The sequence below is a fragment of the Coenobita brevimanus genome, chromosome 97 (assembly GCF_032717465.1).
Source record: "Coenobita brevimanus isolate Jiangsu-jjx chromosome 97, ASM3271746v2, whole genome shotgun sequence".
Lineage (NCBI taxonomy): Eukaryota > Metazoa > Arthropoda > Malacostraca > Decapoda > Coenobitidae > Coenobita > Coenobita brevimanus.
Window position 1 is genome coordinate 10,602,959 of NC_137050.1, and position 14,095 is coordinate 10,617,053.

General features: G+C 43.4%; 1 protein-coding gene across 1 annotated transcript in view; it reads left to right on the forward strand.

The window, feature by feature from the left end:
- Mtp (microsomal triacylglycerol transfer protein) overlaps window positions 1–14,095 on the forward strand; it is a 108,033-nt gene that overhangs the window by 73,838 nt on the left and 20,100 nt on the right. The window contains exons 9-12 of the mRNA XM_080283517.1: window positions 3,910–4,028; window positions 5,532–5,744; window positions 6,645–6,863; window positions 10,403–10,615. Of these exons, the coding sequence (XP_080139643.1) occupies window positions 3,910–4,028; window positions 5,532–5,744; window positions 6,645–6,863; window positions 10,403–10,615 (764 nt within the window). The remainder of the gene's footprint in view (window positions 1–3,909; window positions 4,029–5,531; window positions 5,745–6,644; window positions 6,864–10,402; window positions 10,616–14,095) is intronic.

The window sequence follows — 14,095 nt, forward strand, 5'->3', positions numbered from 1 at the left end:
CTTTATTATAATATTCATCTATCTATCTATCTATAGCCCGACGCCCTAATCCCGCAAAGGGTGGCCGCAGACAAAACGCCTCCAAGTCACTCTGTCACCCACCATTTGACTCCCCTCCCCCCAACTCACCCCCCCCTCCCTCACATACCTCTCAACTCCATCCCTCCACCTCATCCTCGGTCTACCCCTCCCTCTCCCTCCCTCCACCTCACCTACATACACCCTCTTAGTCAGTCTTTCATTCTCCATCCTCTCCACATGTCCAAACCACCTCAGTGTATTTCTCCTAATCTTTCAACCACATCCACATCTACCCCACAACGTTCCTTCACTTCTTCATTCGTCAACCTGTCCCTCCATGTCACTCCACATGCTCCTCTCAAGTAACTCATTTCCACTGCTCTCACTCTTGACTTGTTCCCTCTTTGCAAGGTCCACGCCTCGCTTCCATACGTCAGGGTAGGGATCACAATACCATCATGCAGTGACTTCTTAACTTCCATACTCACCTCCCTATTTCTCATCACTGCTTTCAGTGTGCCAACAGCCTTCCTTCCCTGCTGTACCCTTTCACGTACTTCATCCCCCAAAGTTCCATCCTTACTCATCACACTACCCAAGTACTTGAATGCACTCACATTCTCCATATCCTCACCATCCAACCTCACTGCACACTCTGTGACTTCATTCCTCTCAAACACCATAACTTTACTTTTGTTTACATTAACTTTCAGCTTCCTCCTCCTACACACTGTCCCAAATTCATTCACCAAACCTTGCAACTCCCATTCATCTTCACTCAACAATACTGTATCATCAGCAAACAGCAACACCGAAGCTTCCAAATCTCACCCTCATTCATTAGGGCCACCCCCACATCCACTGCCCTACCTTGTACCTCCTTTACGACCCCATCCATATATATATTAAACAGCCATGGAGACATTACACACCCCTGTTTCAGTCCCACATTGAGATCAAAGAACTCACTCAGCTCACCATCCACTCGCACCGTAGCCCTAGCTCCCTCGTACATACTCTTCACAGCACTCAACAAGGGGGGCTCCACTCCATATATTCTTAATACCTTCCACATACCTTTCCTATCTATTCTGTCATAAGCTTTCTCCAAGTCCATGAAGGCAGCGTACACTTTCCTTCCCTTCTCTAGATACTTTTCCACTAAACATCTTAGAACAAATATCTGATCTACACACCCTTTTCCCTTCCTAAATCCCCCTTGTTCTTCTCCAACTAGCTCCTCTGTCATATGCCTAACCCTATCAATGAGTATTCTACCATATATTTTACCAGTCACACTAAGAAGGCAAATACCTCTATGGTTACCACATACTTCTCTCTCCCTTTTCCTTTGTACAGAGGAACAATTATACCTGATTTCCAGTCCTCTGGAACCCTTCCCTCTTCCCAAGCCAATCTACACAACTTCCATATCCACTCCACAACAATCTCACCCCCATACCTAAGCATTTCACCACACACTCCATCAATTCCTGGGGCCTTTCCCAGCTTAATCTTCTTCATCGCTTCCACTACTTCTGACCTACTGATCTCTTCCTCCTCCTCTCATCTCTCTCTTCTCCCAGCCATTCCCCAACCACTTATACTCACACTGCTCTCACTCTCTACATTCAACAAATCCTCAAAGTGCTCCTTCCATCTCCTCAATTTCTCTCTCTTCTCCACCAACAATCTATTATTCCTATCTTTCACTCCCTACTATTTCCCCTTTCACACTGCCTTACTTTCTTTACCTCCTTCCAAAACAATTTCTTACTCTCCCTCCATTTCACACTCAGATTCCTCCCAAACTCTTCATCCACTTTCTTCTTACTCTCCTTCACCAGTCTCTTAACCTCCCTTATCCTGCTCACATATACCTCTCTATTCTCACACTCATCTTATCACCTACCTCTACTCTCCAACCATACACCAAATGCCTTCTTCTTTGTTCCACAGCTCGCTTTCACCTCATCATTCCACCATGCTGTTCCTTGCACACCCTTGCATCTCCTCCTCACTCCACAAACCGCTCACACGCTGCGTTTATCTCTTCCGTGAATATCTTACATACGTCTTCCACCCCTTCCATCTGCTCTAGCTCATACCTTCCCAGTCTTTCTTCCACTATGCTCTTATACTCTGTCCTCTTCTCACTATCTTGCAATTTCTCCACTCTTCTCACAGGAGCTGCTTCCTCCTGTCTTCGCCTTCGCCTCCTCAACCACTTTCTTTGCAGTTTCACCTTGGCCATCACTAAGTGATGGTCCGAGACTCCATTCCCCCACCCTCTCCACACCCTTGCATCCAACACTTGTCTTCTCATTCGCTCATCCACACACACGTAGTCTATCATTGCCTTTCGTTCAACAAGTTCACCATCCATCCTCCTCATTACTCTCCATGTATACCGGTGGATCATCTTATGATGAAAGTAGGTGTTGGCTATTGCCAACCCCTTACCAGCACAGATGTCCACCAAAGCACTACCATTCCCATCTACTTCCGCTGGCACACCCCACTGACCAACCACTCCATCCACTCGTACATTCCCGACTTTGCCATTCATGTCTCCAATCAACAGCACTCTCTCGCTCCTCTCAAACTTGTCCATACATGCTTCTACTCGCCCAAAACTCATCTTTCACTCTTGCCACTTGATCCTCTGTTGGAGCATACACACATACAATCGCCCATGCTTGTATACCTACTTTCATCCTCACCCATACAATCCTTGCACCCACTGTTCCATACTTTCTTATATTCTCCTTCCACTTCTTGCTGATCATCAGACATACTCCCTCTCTTGCCCTCTCATTCTCACTGACTCCCGCACATATACCTACACCGTATTCCCATTCTCTCATCCTTTCACCTTTCCATTTAGTTTCAGTCAATCCACATATATCCACTTTGCATCCTCAAGCACCTGGACAATCTCTCTCTTCACTTCATCATTCACTCCTCTCACATTCCACGTTCCTACTCTCAGAATGTCCTTTGTCCGTCTTAGTCGTCAACGATGGTCCGTCCGGGTCCGAGGCGCTTTATTTGCTTTTTTAGTTAGTTCTTTTTACGGGGTGGGGCACTAACCCACCACCAACCCTTTTAGTCGCCTCATACGACAAGCAGGGATACTGGGGGAGTATTCTTGAAACCCCCCTACCCCCAGGGGGGGAATTGTTTCTATCGGCTTTACAGCACAGAATGCGTCTGGGATTTTCTGTTCTCCTGCGTCGATGCATGAATAATGGTTCCAAGCAAAGTGAAGCGTGGATCGGAAACTAGTCTCGTTGGAGCAAGTGTCAAGTAGCCTGATAGGACTGTGAAGTGCTTATATTTATTTTTTTAACGTGTCCGACTCCGGGCAAAGGCTTCAGGGCCCATTCCCAAGTACCAGTAGTCCTCCTTGGGGCCCAGTAGTTCTCCCACGTCTCCACATGTCACCACTTCGGCACTGACACCCACCATTCATATTGAGTACGTGGTAGGACTGTCTCATATAGGACTGGTTTACTGGTATTAGAGGGGGTATATTTACAACATGTCGGCGGGTCATCTGGTAAATCAGAAAAGTCTGCTTTTATGAAATTCAAATCCTTAAACTGTTCCCTGTCCCAGCTGGGATTCGAACCTAGGCCTATTAGGGCTGCAGGCCCCCTCTCTACCGATTCAGCCACCTTTCTCTAATATTTGCCTGTCATATTTAACTTTTTTTATCAGTCTGATATCTGACATCTTGGTCATTGATGAGAAACATGAACAAGTTTAGAAACCGTTCAACCCCTGTTTATGGGGATGCCATGTATGTGGTTCAGACGTTAAGTTTTCCCGAGTATGAAGAGCTTTGATTACTCGCATATATAATGATTGCTTTTCTTATTTCAGATGTGATGAAACTAGTCAAGAAAGGGCACAACAATGACAAGCTATACGAGACTTTAGTACTGACAGCAGCTTCTCTCACACACACCTTCAGCAATAATCCTAACAACACTAATCATAAAGTAGGTATCTGTGCCAATTTATATTATCTGCAACCCATTTGTATCATTCTTTCACTAGTTCAGCAGGCTGCAGGGAGTAATAGTGATTTTGGTGCATCCACAGGAGTGACCAAATATCTGGTAATGTGTATATCCTTCACTGTTGTCACTTACTCATATGCTTAATTCATATACTGTTTTAAGGGATGGCATCCAGGCCTTATGAGGAGGGTGTTGAGGGTGGAGTATACATTCATACAGTCAATCCTCCTAAATCGCATGTTCTTAAAGCACGGATTCGTAAATCGCAGCTAAATGGCCGTCAGACTGCCGGTAACCTTAAGTTACTGTTAAGTCACGAAAATCACGGACTTAGGCACCCAAGTGGGCCTTTTCCGAGGAGAACCATAAACCGCGGCATTCAAACTGAAACTCGCAACCCAGCAACCAATCACCGTGCGTCCCTGGGTGTAGAGGACAACGTACAGGCTGTTGTTCATCTGGCTCGGAATCTGCCAGGCTGTGGTGAAGTGTCAGCTAGTGACATAATGGACGTGATTACTGAGAAGGTTGATGATGCTGAGGCTGTCATGGAGGCTGTTATAGAAGACAACGAGCACTTGGAAAGGCAGACCAACCGTGAAGTGAATGTGCAGGAACGTGGCGGGCCTTCTATGAAGGAGCTCAGTGATTTGCTTGTTTACTTAGACTTGGCCAAGGAGATTGTGAAATCCATTGAACGTGATGAGGAAGGGGTAGTGAGAGTACAGGTTACCTAGTAAAAGCTGTGCATTTTTACAAGGACTTGCATAATTGCAGAGTTAATGAGAGACATCAGGAACTCATCACCCACTATTTTGCCTTGGTAAGGGCAGAAGCTGAGCCTGAACCACAGCCTGGCCCTTCACACACTGAGGACATGGATGACGTAGCTGTCATCTCTGAGGCAGACTTTGAGGGCTTCCTGAGGGAGGCAGAGGAGCTGGAGATGGGAGAACAGCATGAGGGAGCATCCCCACCTCATGCTGAGAGGTTCTAAGTTCTTCCCAACACCACCCCACTCCATTCACATAAGCAATTTCATCATGGGATTGAGATACCTTAACATTGCTAATTTCCATTTAATACATGGACTGAATATTCCTAAATTTGTATGTTTGTGTTTGATTGTGCCTAGATAGGTGTAGGTAGGGTGCTGTGGGAGCGGGTTGGCCAAAGTCCAGACCCAAGTTAATTTTTCACATAAATTGTTATTTTTCATAAATCACGGAATTCGTAAATCACGGCAGTGGTCCAGCCCCAAATTGCCTCGATTTACGAGGATTGACTGTACTGTACCTTCAGCCTTGTTTGAAAGTATTATAGACATACAGAAAGTGGAGTAACCGCTGGATCAGTATCTTTTCTCCATGATATTCATTTCATGTGAGCCACAGGACACAACAATAATAGCACTTGTGTAATTTGATGAATAGTGCAGATACAGTATGGACAACCATTTGATGTTTCTTTTTTATTTTCCAGATGATTACCCATGTGAGGAACTACCTAGTGGACAAACTAAGAGGTTGTGAGGGGGAAGATTGTAAACTAATGTATATTCGTGGACTGAAGAACCTGCGACAGAGTGACACAGTCAGTCTTCTTCTTGACTATGCTGAAGGAGAGGCACGCAAACCTGCCATCTATGCTGCCCGTGCCCTCCAGACTTTCCCTGATTCCTTCATAACCATAGAGGTGAGTCATGCAAGAATTTGAGGTTCATTGTTTATTATGGGCTATGAGTAGTTGTGTTGTAAAACCTTAATGTCCAGGCTAATTGTGAATGGGGTAGGTTCAGGGTGATAATGGGTGATGAATGACATTTGCCATTTTTGCCAGTCAGTTAATTTATTGTGAAGGGTGTAATTGGTGCTACCTTTCTCTTTTCATGGAAATATCATTTAAATACAGTACATTGTTGGTATGGAATTTTATCTTTGACCATCGGTATACTTAGCCAAAATTTACCAGTGTCAATAGATATTTTCAGATTTTGAAAGATATGCTGTGAGAAGGGACAGATAAGAGAAACCTGATGAGAGAAGTAGTTTGTCTTTTAGCTGACACAAGGAAAAACCAGATTTGCATGCTGGATTTGGCATAGTTCCAAGTACTACCATAGTCTAAAATGAATTTACTGGCAGTTAGAAGTAAGAAGGGACTTCAGTGGCATGTTCATTTTATGTTACTCATCTTCCTCTTACTTAGAGTTTGAAGCTCAGATTGTTGCATACATTGAAAGTGGTTGCTGATAATGTGACATTTCATTACTTGCAAAAATTTTGGACCCTGTCAGTACATACCATTAGCATATGCAGACTGACATGAACAGTCGCAGTCGTTTTAGCACATTAACATTCACATGCATCAGTCTCACTAGACATCCCTTCCCATTTTGTATGTGCCAGCATGGAAAAAGATTAATTCCAGTTACTACTCTTCCTTCAAGAAGCTCTGATGCTGTAGTGGACCTTGTATGGACTGTTACAGTTGTATTTACAAATTAAGAACTTAGAAATGTAGTTTTGATTGGTTTGTACATTAATACATGAACAACATATCAATACCTGCCATTATTCATTAAGTTTTTACCAGGCACGCAGGAGGCTTGAACGAATCTTCTTGGAGCTTGTACGCCAGCATGATTCAAGTGTGAGGGCAATTGCAGCTGACATCTTACTACGCCACCAGCCTGGGGAACAGTTGGTGAAATCTGTTCTGCAGGTGATGTCATCACAGACCACCAAGGAGCTCAATACTCTGCTACTAGGCCGGTTGCATGACCTTGCTGAGAAGGACCCTCTTTTGCAACAGGTTAGAAACTGGTTTTTGGGTGATGGCAGTGGTGAGACATGTCTGTTACACCAGTTTAGGTGGGGGCACTCACCATCCACTCACTTGATGTAGTGCTGCTCTCAGGTGTCTGCCCTTTCCTCTCCTCCATCCTTCTTTCCTTCCATCCTCTTCTGTCTTTCTTTCCTTTATTCTTTCCTCTTCCTTCTGCCTGTGGGTGACTACATTGAGTGACAAGCCAAATGGTTTCCTGTACACCAGGAAACCATTTACTATGCTGGGTGGTAACCATATAACCAAATAATGGCGCCTGGTGGTTTAATGGGTAATTACGGCGCTCCAGTCGGATTGAGCCGGTGAAGGTTTGTATCCAAGGGGTGGTTGGGGTTTACTGCTCACTTATTGCCACTCAGGGATGAGTGAGGCTGGTCACTTTCATCTTAAATGTCAGGACCAACTTGCCTAGCCCCAGGCTGCTACGCTCCTCATGGAGCAACACAGGATTGGATGATGGATGGATGGATTTAAGCGAGATAAATGTTCATATTGCCTCAATAGGGGAGAAAGAGTACTGCCCATGAATATGTCCCTGTGTCTTATAAAAGGAAACTAAAAAGGAGATTTAAAAAAAAAAAAAATTTTTTGTAATGACACTAAGTGTTGACACTAATGTTGCAAGCAGCTGCTACCTCCTTCAGCAAAGTGGGAGGATGCATTAAGGGGGAATATATATATCTGGGGTTTCCTCTATTTTCTGGTATGTGTACCCAGCGAGATTAAAGGCCCATTCTGTGAATCTCCCCATCTCATATGATCATGGGGAGTCGGATCTTGGTGTTTTTAAGAGACACTGATATTCATGCAGACATTGTGATGAGTAATAAATGTTTCATGGTGGTAGCCATGGTACTTGGTTAGTCTGTAATATTCACAGGTGTGTTTAATCATGGAAGTTTATGCGGAGTTAGTGATTTTCATGCAGATTACAGCAACCTCTCCATTTATTTGGGTAAAATGTTAACCTGGCCTTGTGTGTAAGTGGAGATCATGTAAGTATATTCGTTAAACCCATTATAACAATGCTAATGTGTTAACCAAGTGTCCAGTCAGACCTAAGGGGTTAGCCTACTGTATAGAGGTAGAGCACATATAAGACAGTAACAATAAAAAATGTCTAAAAGAATAAAAAATTGGGAAAAATGTCACAATGGTAGACTCCAACTTTCCAACAAAAAACCCTGTGACCCCATCATCTCAGTAGGGGTGCTAGACTTAGACCCTTCACATTCTTGACATAAATCAAGATGGTAGCTAGATGTTAGCACGTGTTTTTTGAAGCACCTTGCCGAGTTTTGACACAGTTTATGGGTGCCTCAATGAATTTTGACACAACTTATGGACACCATAGAAATGGAGTCCGTGCAAGTGCTGACCCTGTAAGAGGAGGGGTCACTGTATGTGGGTTGTAAGGAAGGTTAAAGCATGAGTTGCAGAATGTGAGTGAGTGAAGCAAGTGATTAAGGTTGAGAGTTGGATTAGCTCAGATCTGCTGTGCATAGGTGATGCTGAATCTCATGGTAAAAGTTATTTGTATCTTTCTAAATTGAGTCATGGTTTTATTTTAACATCTGTTCATGGAGAGACTATAATATAAACAAAGCAGCATGACTGATACTTTGTGAAGGAGAAAGTGACCCATGAAGTGATGTTTTGGTAATTGGAGAGATATCTAAGTTGATGTAGTTCTAAGAGTATGTTGGTGCAATAGTAGAAAAAACAGGTAAACTTAAAATGGATGTGGAGGGCAGAATTGCTGAAGGAAGGAAGTGGTGGGTGTTGTGAAGATCTTGATGTTTGAAAACAGGCAGCTTTGCATGTTACTGTAATTATTACAGTACTGTACTTGCTTTTTTTATCCATCCATCCATCCATCATCTGATCCTACACTGCCCCATGAGGAGCTTAGGAGCCCGGGGCTAGGCAGTTGGTCCTGACATTTAAGATGAGAGTGACCAGCCTCACTCATCCCTGAGTGGTATTACATGAGCAATCAACCCCAACCATCCCTTGGATATAAACCTTCACCGGCTCAATCCGATTGGAGTCCAATAATTACCCACTAAAACCACCAGGTGCCAAAATCTGGTTATATGGTTACCACCCAGCATAGTAAATGGTTTCCTGGTGTACAGGAAACCATTTGGCTTGTCACTCAGTGTAGAGTCACCCACAGGCTGAAGGAAGAGGAAAGAATGAAGGAAAGAAAAACAGAAGAGGGAGTGTAAAGTCACCCGTAGGCAGAAGGACAAGGAAAGAATGAAGGAAAGAAAGACAGAAGAGAAAGGAAGGAATGAAGGATGGAGAGGAAAGGGCAGACACCCGAGAGCAGCACTACATCGAGTGAGTGAATGGTGAGCGCCCCCACCTACCACAGCTTTTTTTATTCAAGGGAGTATTAGTTAAGTATGCTAGGCCAGCTGCCATGAATAGTTTCTATGGCCCTGTAGTCTGTTACAGCCTTGACAGACTGATGATTGCACAGATTACACTGCATGTAAATGACATAGGAAGTTATACAGTATTCTGTTAATGAAAATGCCCTTCCACTTATGACAGGGTAGCAGACTCATGCATGCATGGAAAAGTGCTATTCATAATGAAAATTGAGGCAGACTCATAGTAGAGAAGAGTTTGATTTTGCTGAATGCCTGAGGTCAGTTGATGCTTCAACATGATCATCATCATCATTCTGACATTTTTTCCTACCTAAGAATGGGGAGAGGTAAACCCAAGTCAGTAGGCATAACAGTAATTTGTCTAGATAAATAAGTCAAACTGTGTATATGAGTGTGTGTGTGTTTGTGTCTGTGTGTGTGCATTTGTTCATTTTTTTCACAAGAACAAAAACAGATATTGACCTAATTCTTTTTGCATTAGGTTGGGGTAAGTCCAAAGATTGTCAGAAGAAAATAAAATTAAAAAATGGTGATCATGCGCTCCTCATGGGTCAGTGTAGGATTGGATGATGATGGTTGGATGATCATGCCTGATGTGATGGTGCGAAATTATCAGAAATCGAGACATGAGAAAACAGTTTTTTTCAACTTTTTGGTCAGAATTGGCCATTGTGGACAAATAATGGTATGGAAACAGAGATAATGGTATTTGCAAACATTTCGTGATGGAAAGGCTATTAGTTAGGCCAGCAAATTTTTGCAGGCAAGCACTACTACAGATATATTGCAGTGTATTTTATTTTTAACATAATTTCGTTAATGGTATCTTTATTGGTTTGTATTAGTTTCATCATAGCCAAGTAACAGTTGACCACCTCATGAAAATGTTCCAACAGAGCAGTCCTGTGGTCCAGATATCACTGACTGACTCTTCTGGAGTGAATTGCAAGTCCACATGAAATGTTTTGTTGTTCATTTGTGTTAATGTTATACAGTTTTGTATTCTGTAAGGTTAGTGGTAGCTTCTAGTAATGAAAGAGGATAAAGGGCATAACATGTAGAAGTGCAGTGCTCCACAACTAATATATCTTACTTTACCTTCAGACTCTGAGGACGGTGCTTCAGGACCAACGATATAATAACTACCATCTGCTCGGCCAGGGAGGACTTTCTTCAGCTTTCTCTCGACCTCTTTCCGAGGATCATAATGTCAACTCCTCCTTCAGTAATATGCTGGAGATCCAAGGTGGCCTCCTAAAGCGATCAACTGTTGATGTCCTTGTTAACTCTCAAGATGCTCAGATGAGGCTTCTGTCTGTGAGTCTCCTATGCAAGAGTTTTTATGTTTATATTGTGTGTGTGAGCATTACAAGTTCCACATATTCAGGCCATATTTTATTTTTTGATAGAGTTAAATCTATGTACGGTGTTGTGTATCTTTCATCAGACATATACAGTGGATTCTCCAAAATTACAACTTTGTGAAACTGAGCATACACTGCGATTTGAGAATTCTGCGAGTTAGAAATAACTAATCTTATGGGGAAGATTACATATGGATCTGTCATCTCAGAAAAGTTGTCCCACTTACCTGTAATTGTCACGAGCGAACACTAACTACCTGGGAAAAACATTAGTAAAGCATATTTAATGGACATGAACATTGTTACAGTATTATAAGATTCTTACCTGAATCTGACTGACAACATTGCTTGAATGGACGGGGGAGGGGGGAGGGTTTCCGAGGCTTGAGGCGGACTATGGCCTCTCAGCATGAGGCGAGTGGGCTGCTGCCTCATGCTGCAACCTGTGTGCTGCTTCCTCCTTGTCACCCTCCCTTAGGAACCCCTCAAAGCCCAGTGTGGAGACAACAGAAGCGTTGTCGTCATTGCCCTCAGCTGCCTCTGTGTCGTTGTAAGAGTCGTCGATTTGTTGAGATTAATTATTTACCAAACGGGCACAGCCTTTCCATACTTTCTATTGAAATGAGTCTTTCACAGATTGTTATTATTCCTGGATTACCGCAGCCACTGGACATTTTTATAAACTTATCTCCAAAAGCTATAGATGAGGATTTAGAATGCATGGTACACTGATGCATCCAGTCAGAGCGGTGGTTGGTAAACAACGCGGCCAGTTGGCGAGAACGTCGGTAAACAATGCCACATGCGACCTGGGTGCTCCCTTAACTCCTCCCTGCCAGGCTGTTTATACCCCTCTCAGTACGAGCAATTTTCCCAAAGCTGCCTGTTTTCAAACCTTAATATCACTGAAAGTTTAGCAGTTAGAGAAACATAAAAAACCATATTACTCACCAACTCTTCTCCTTCTGAGTGAAACCATCCCCAGGTCTGTAGCTGGTTGCGTTGATGAGTAAGGATGTGAAAAACATACGTAATTTTTGGCCGCGAGGCAGGATGTATTCTTGCGTTTGCACATGGCACCGACTTTCACTTTGCCCTGAACGTGATAAGTTCTCCATTATCAGATAAACACAGTTGTATCCAAGACATGCCCTGTGACACTATCACTTAACTCTTTCCTACTATCTTTGGAAAGAGGTTTGGCTGGGTGGATAAGGCAAGGGTCCAGGCAGGAACAGAATCGGACAAGATACTTAAGAAAACATCATTCTACACCTGACAGAGTCACGGAGATGACTGAGGTATGCTTACCTTGGGTGTTGGGAGGCGATCCCCACCCTTTGGTGGTGAGATCAAGTGGTGGCCACTTCAAACTGTGGTGCGAAAACACTTGCTGTTATAGCTGTCACCTGGCGTCCCTGATCCACCAGTTTAACTTTGGATATAACCATCACCTGGCGCATAGGAGTTAAATACCCAAAAGTAGGTGTATTTTGTTTATTTCCACTCTTGTGCAGTCACAATTCAGCAGTTCACTGTGTTGCATACTGTATGTACCAAAATCACTTAACTTCGAGATCATGAGTTTGTTATATTATAGATGGAATCATTGTGCCTGTTTGGTGAGGAATTATCTCATTGAGTCCGTAATGGTGGGTAACATTTGCTTTCTTCTCACCGCCATCAGCCCTCTTTATTACATCCACCTTTTGGATGTAAGTTAATGTTGGCTTCTTCTTCCCCTTCCTCAAAAAGTTGTAGGCTTAGGAGGATTATGGTCAGCCATGGTAACACTGGGCAGGCAGAGGAAGCATAGAGGAATAAAAAATCCTCTCGTAAACTACACCAGAATCACACACTGTGTGGGTGTGGGTGTGGATGTTTATGTAATTCACTGGGTTGGTCAGGATCACGTGATGGTTATGATCGTCAGCTTTTTACCATCCCGGAAGAGAGCTGAGAGCTCATATAGCCTAGTCCGATCTAAGGGCAAGGTTGTGATCTTCACACACACACACACACACACACACACACACACATACACACACACGCACGCATGCACGCACGCACCTATTCCCTTGCTCCAGGAAGACAGTAAGCACCTGCTTCGTCAATGAAACTTTTCTCATCCCGAGCCAGGTGCGAACCCGTCTTGGCAGATGCTAGGCGAGAGTGTTACCACTGAGCCGGCAAGCGGTGTGTGTGTGTGTGTGTTTGTGTGTGTGTGTGTGTGTGTGTGTGTGTGTGTGTGTGTGTGTGTGTGTGTGTGTGTGTGTCTTCTTACCTAATTGTACCAAATTGCTCTTACCTAATCGTATCTTTACAGGACTGAGTCAAGCTCTTACTGTCCCATGCATTAAACCATTTTTATCATACAAATCCGTTATTTATTAATACTGTAGTTTTGGCACACATTATTTCATTCTGTAGTGCATTCCACTGATCAGGTGCCGTATTTGGGAAACTGAGTTTCCTTATGTCTTTGTCACCTCTCTTTTCATAGATTTTTTTTTTTTTTTGCAATGTCCTCTTGCTGATGCCTCCCTATAGGTTATATACTCATTGATGTCTATTTTCCCTTTTCCTGAGACGCATTTATATAGCATAATCATGTCTCCTCTCATCCTTCTCTCCTGTAATGTTAGTAGGTTCAGTTTTTCTTGCCTTTCTTCATATCTTATATCCTTTGAGTTTGGTACCCATCTTGTAGCATCCCTTTGTACGTTTCAGTCTTATCTATGTGTTTTTTGAGGTGAAGATTCCAGACTACAGATGCATATTCCAGGGTTGGTCTGATGAATGATGTTATTATCTTTCTCAGCATGTCTTCGGCTATATACAGTAATCCCTGTTCTCTCCGGACGGCCACTTTCCGGACTCCCAACTTACCGGATATTGTGGACCTGGACCTTCGGAACCCAAAAATGGGCAAAAAAAGAAAAAATCCCCCCCAAATCCGAATCCCCCCCCGTAATTTGAAGTTGCTGTGTGGCATGACGCAGTGCCGAACAGCTGTTGTTTATGCACCCCTTCACCCCATCCTTCCTCCTCCGATCCCCAGTTACTGCCTAACCACCGTAGAGAGTGGATGTTCATCGTTGTGGATGCCGCATGTGCTTGTTTTTGTGAATAAACTGCAATACCTCGCCACTAGACCACATGGGAATTTACAGTGTTGTGCAGTGTTAAGAAATTAGAATTGAGAGTGCAAAGGATAAAGTGTGTTGTGCAAGGTGACGGTTGAAACTGGCGTGGCGCAATTAAGAACAGAATTTGCAGTGTTAAACAATTATAACTCACAGTGCAAAGAATTAAGTGTAGCACAACACTTGATTACTGTACATGCTTCAAGAGCATTTTCACCACTACCAGAGCCTTAGAGGAGGCGGCCACAGACTTGCTGTAAGTACCCTGTACGCTGCTAAATAGTTTC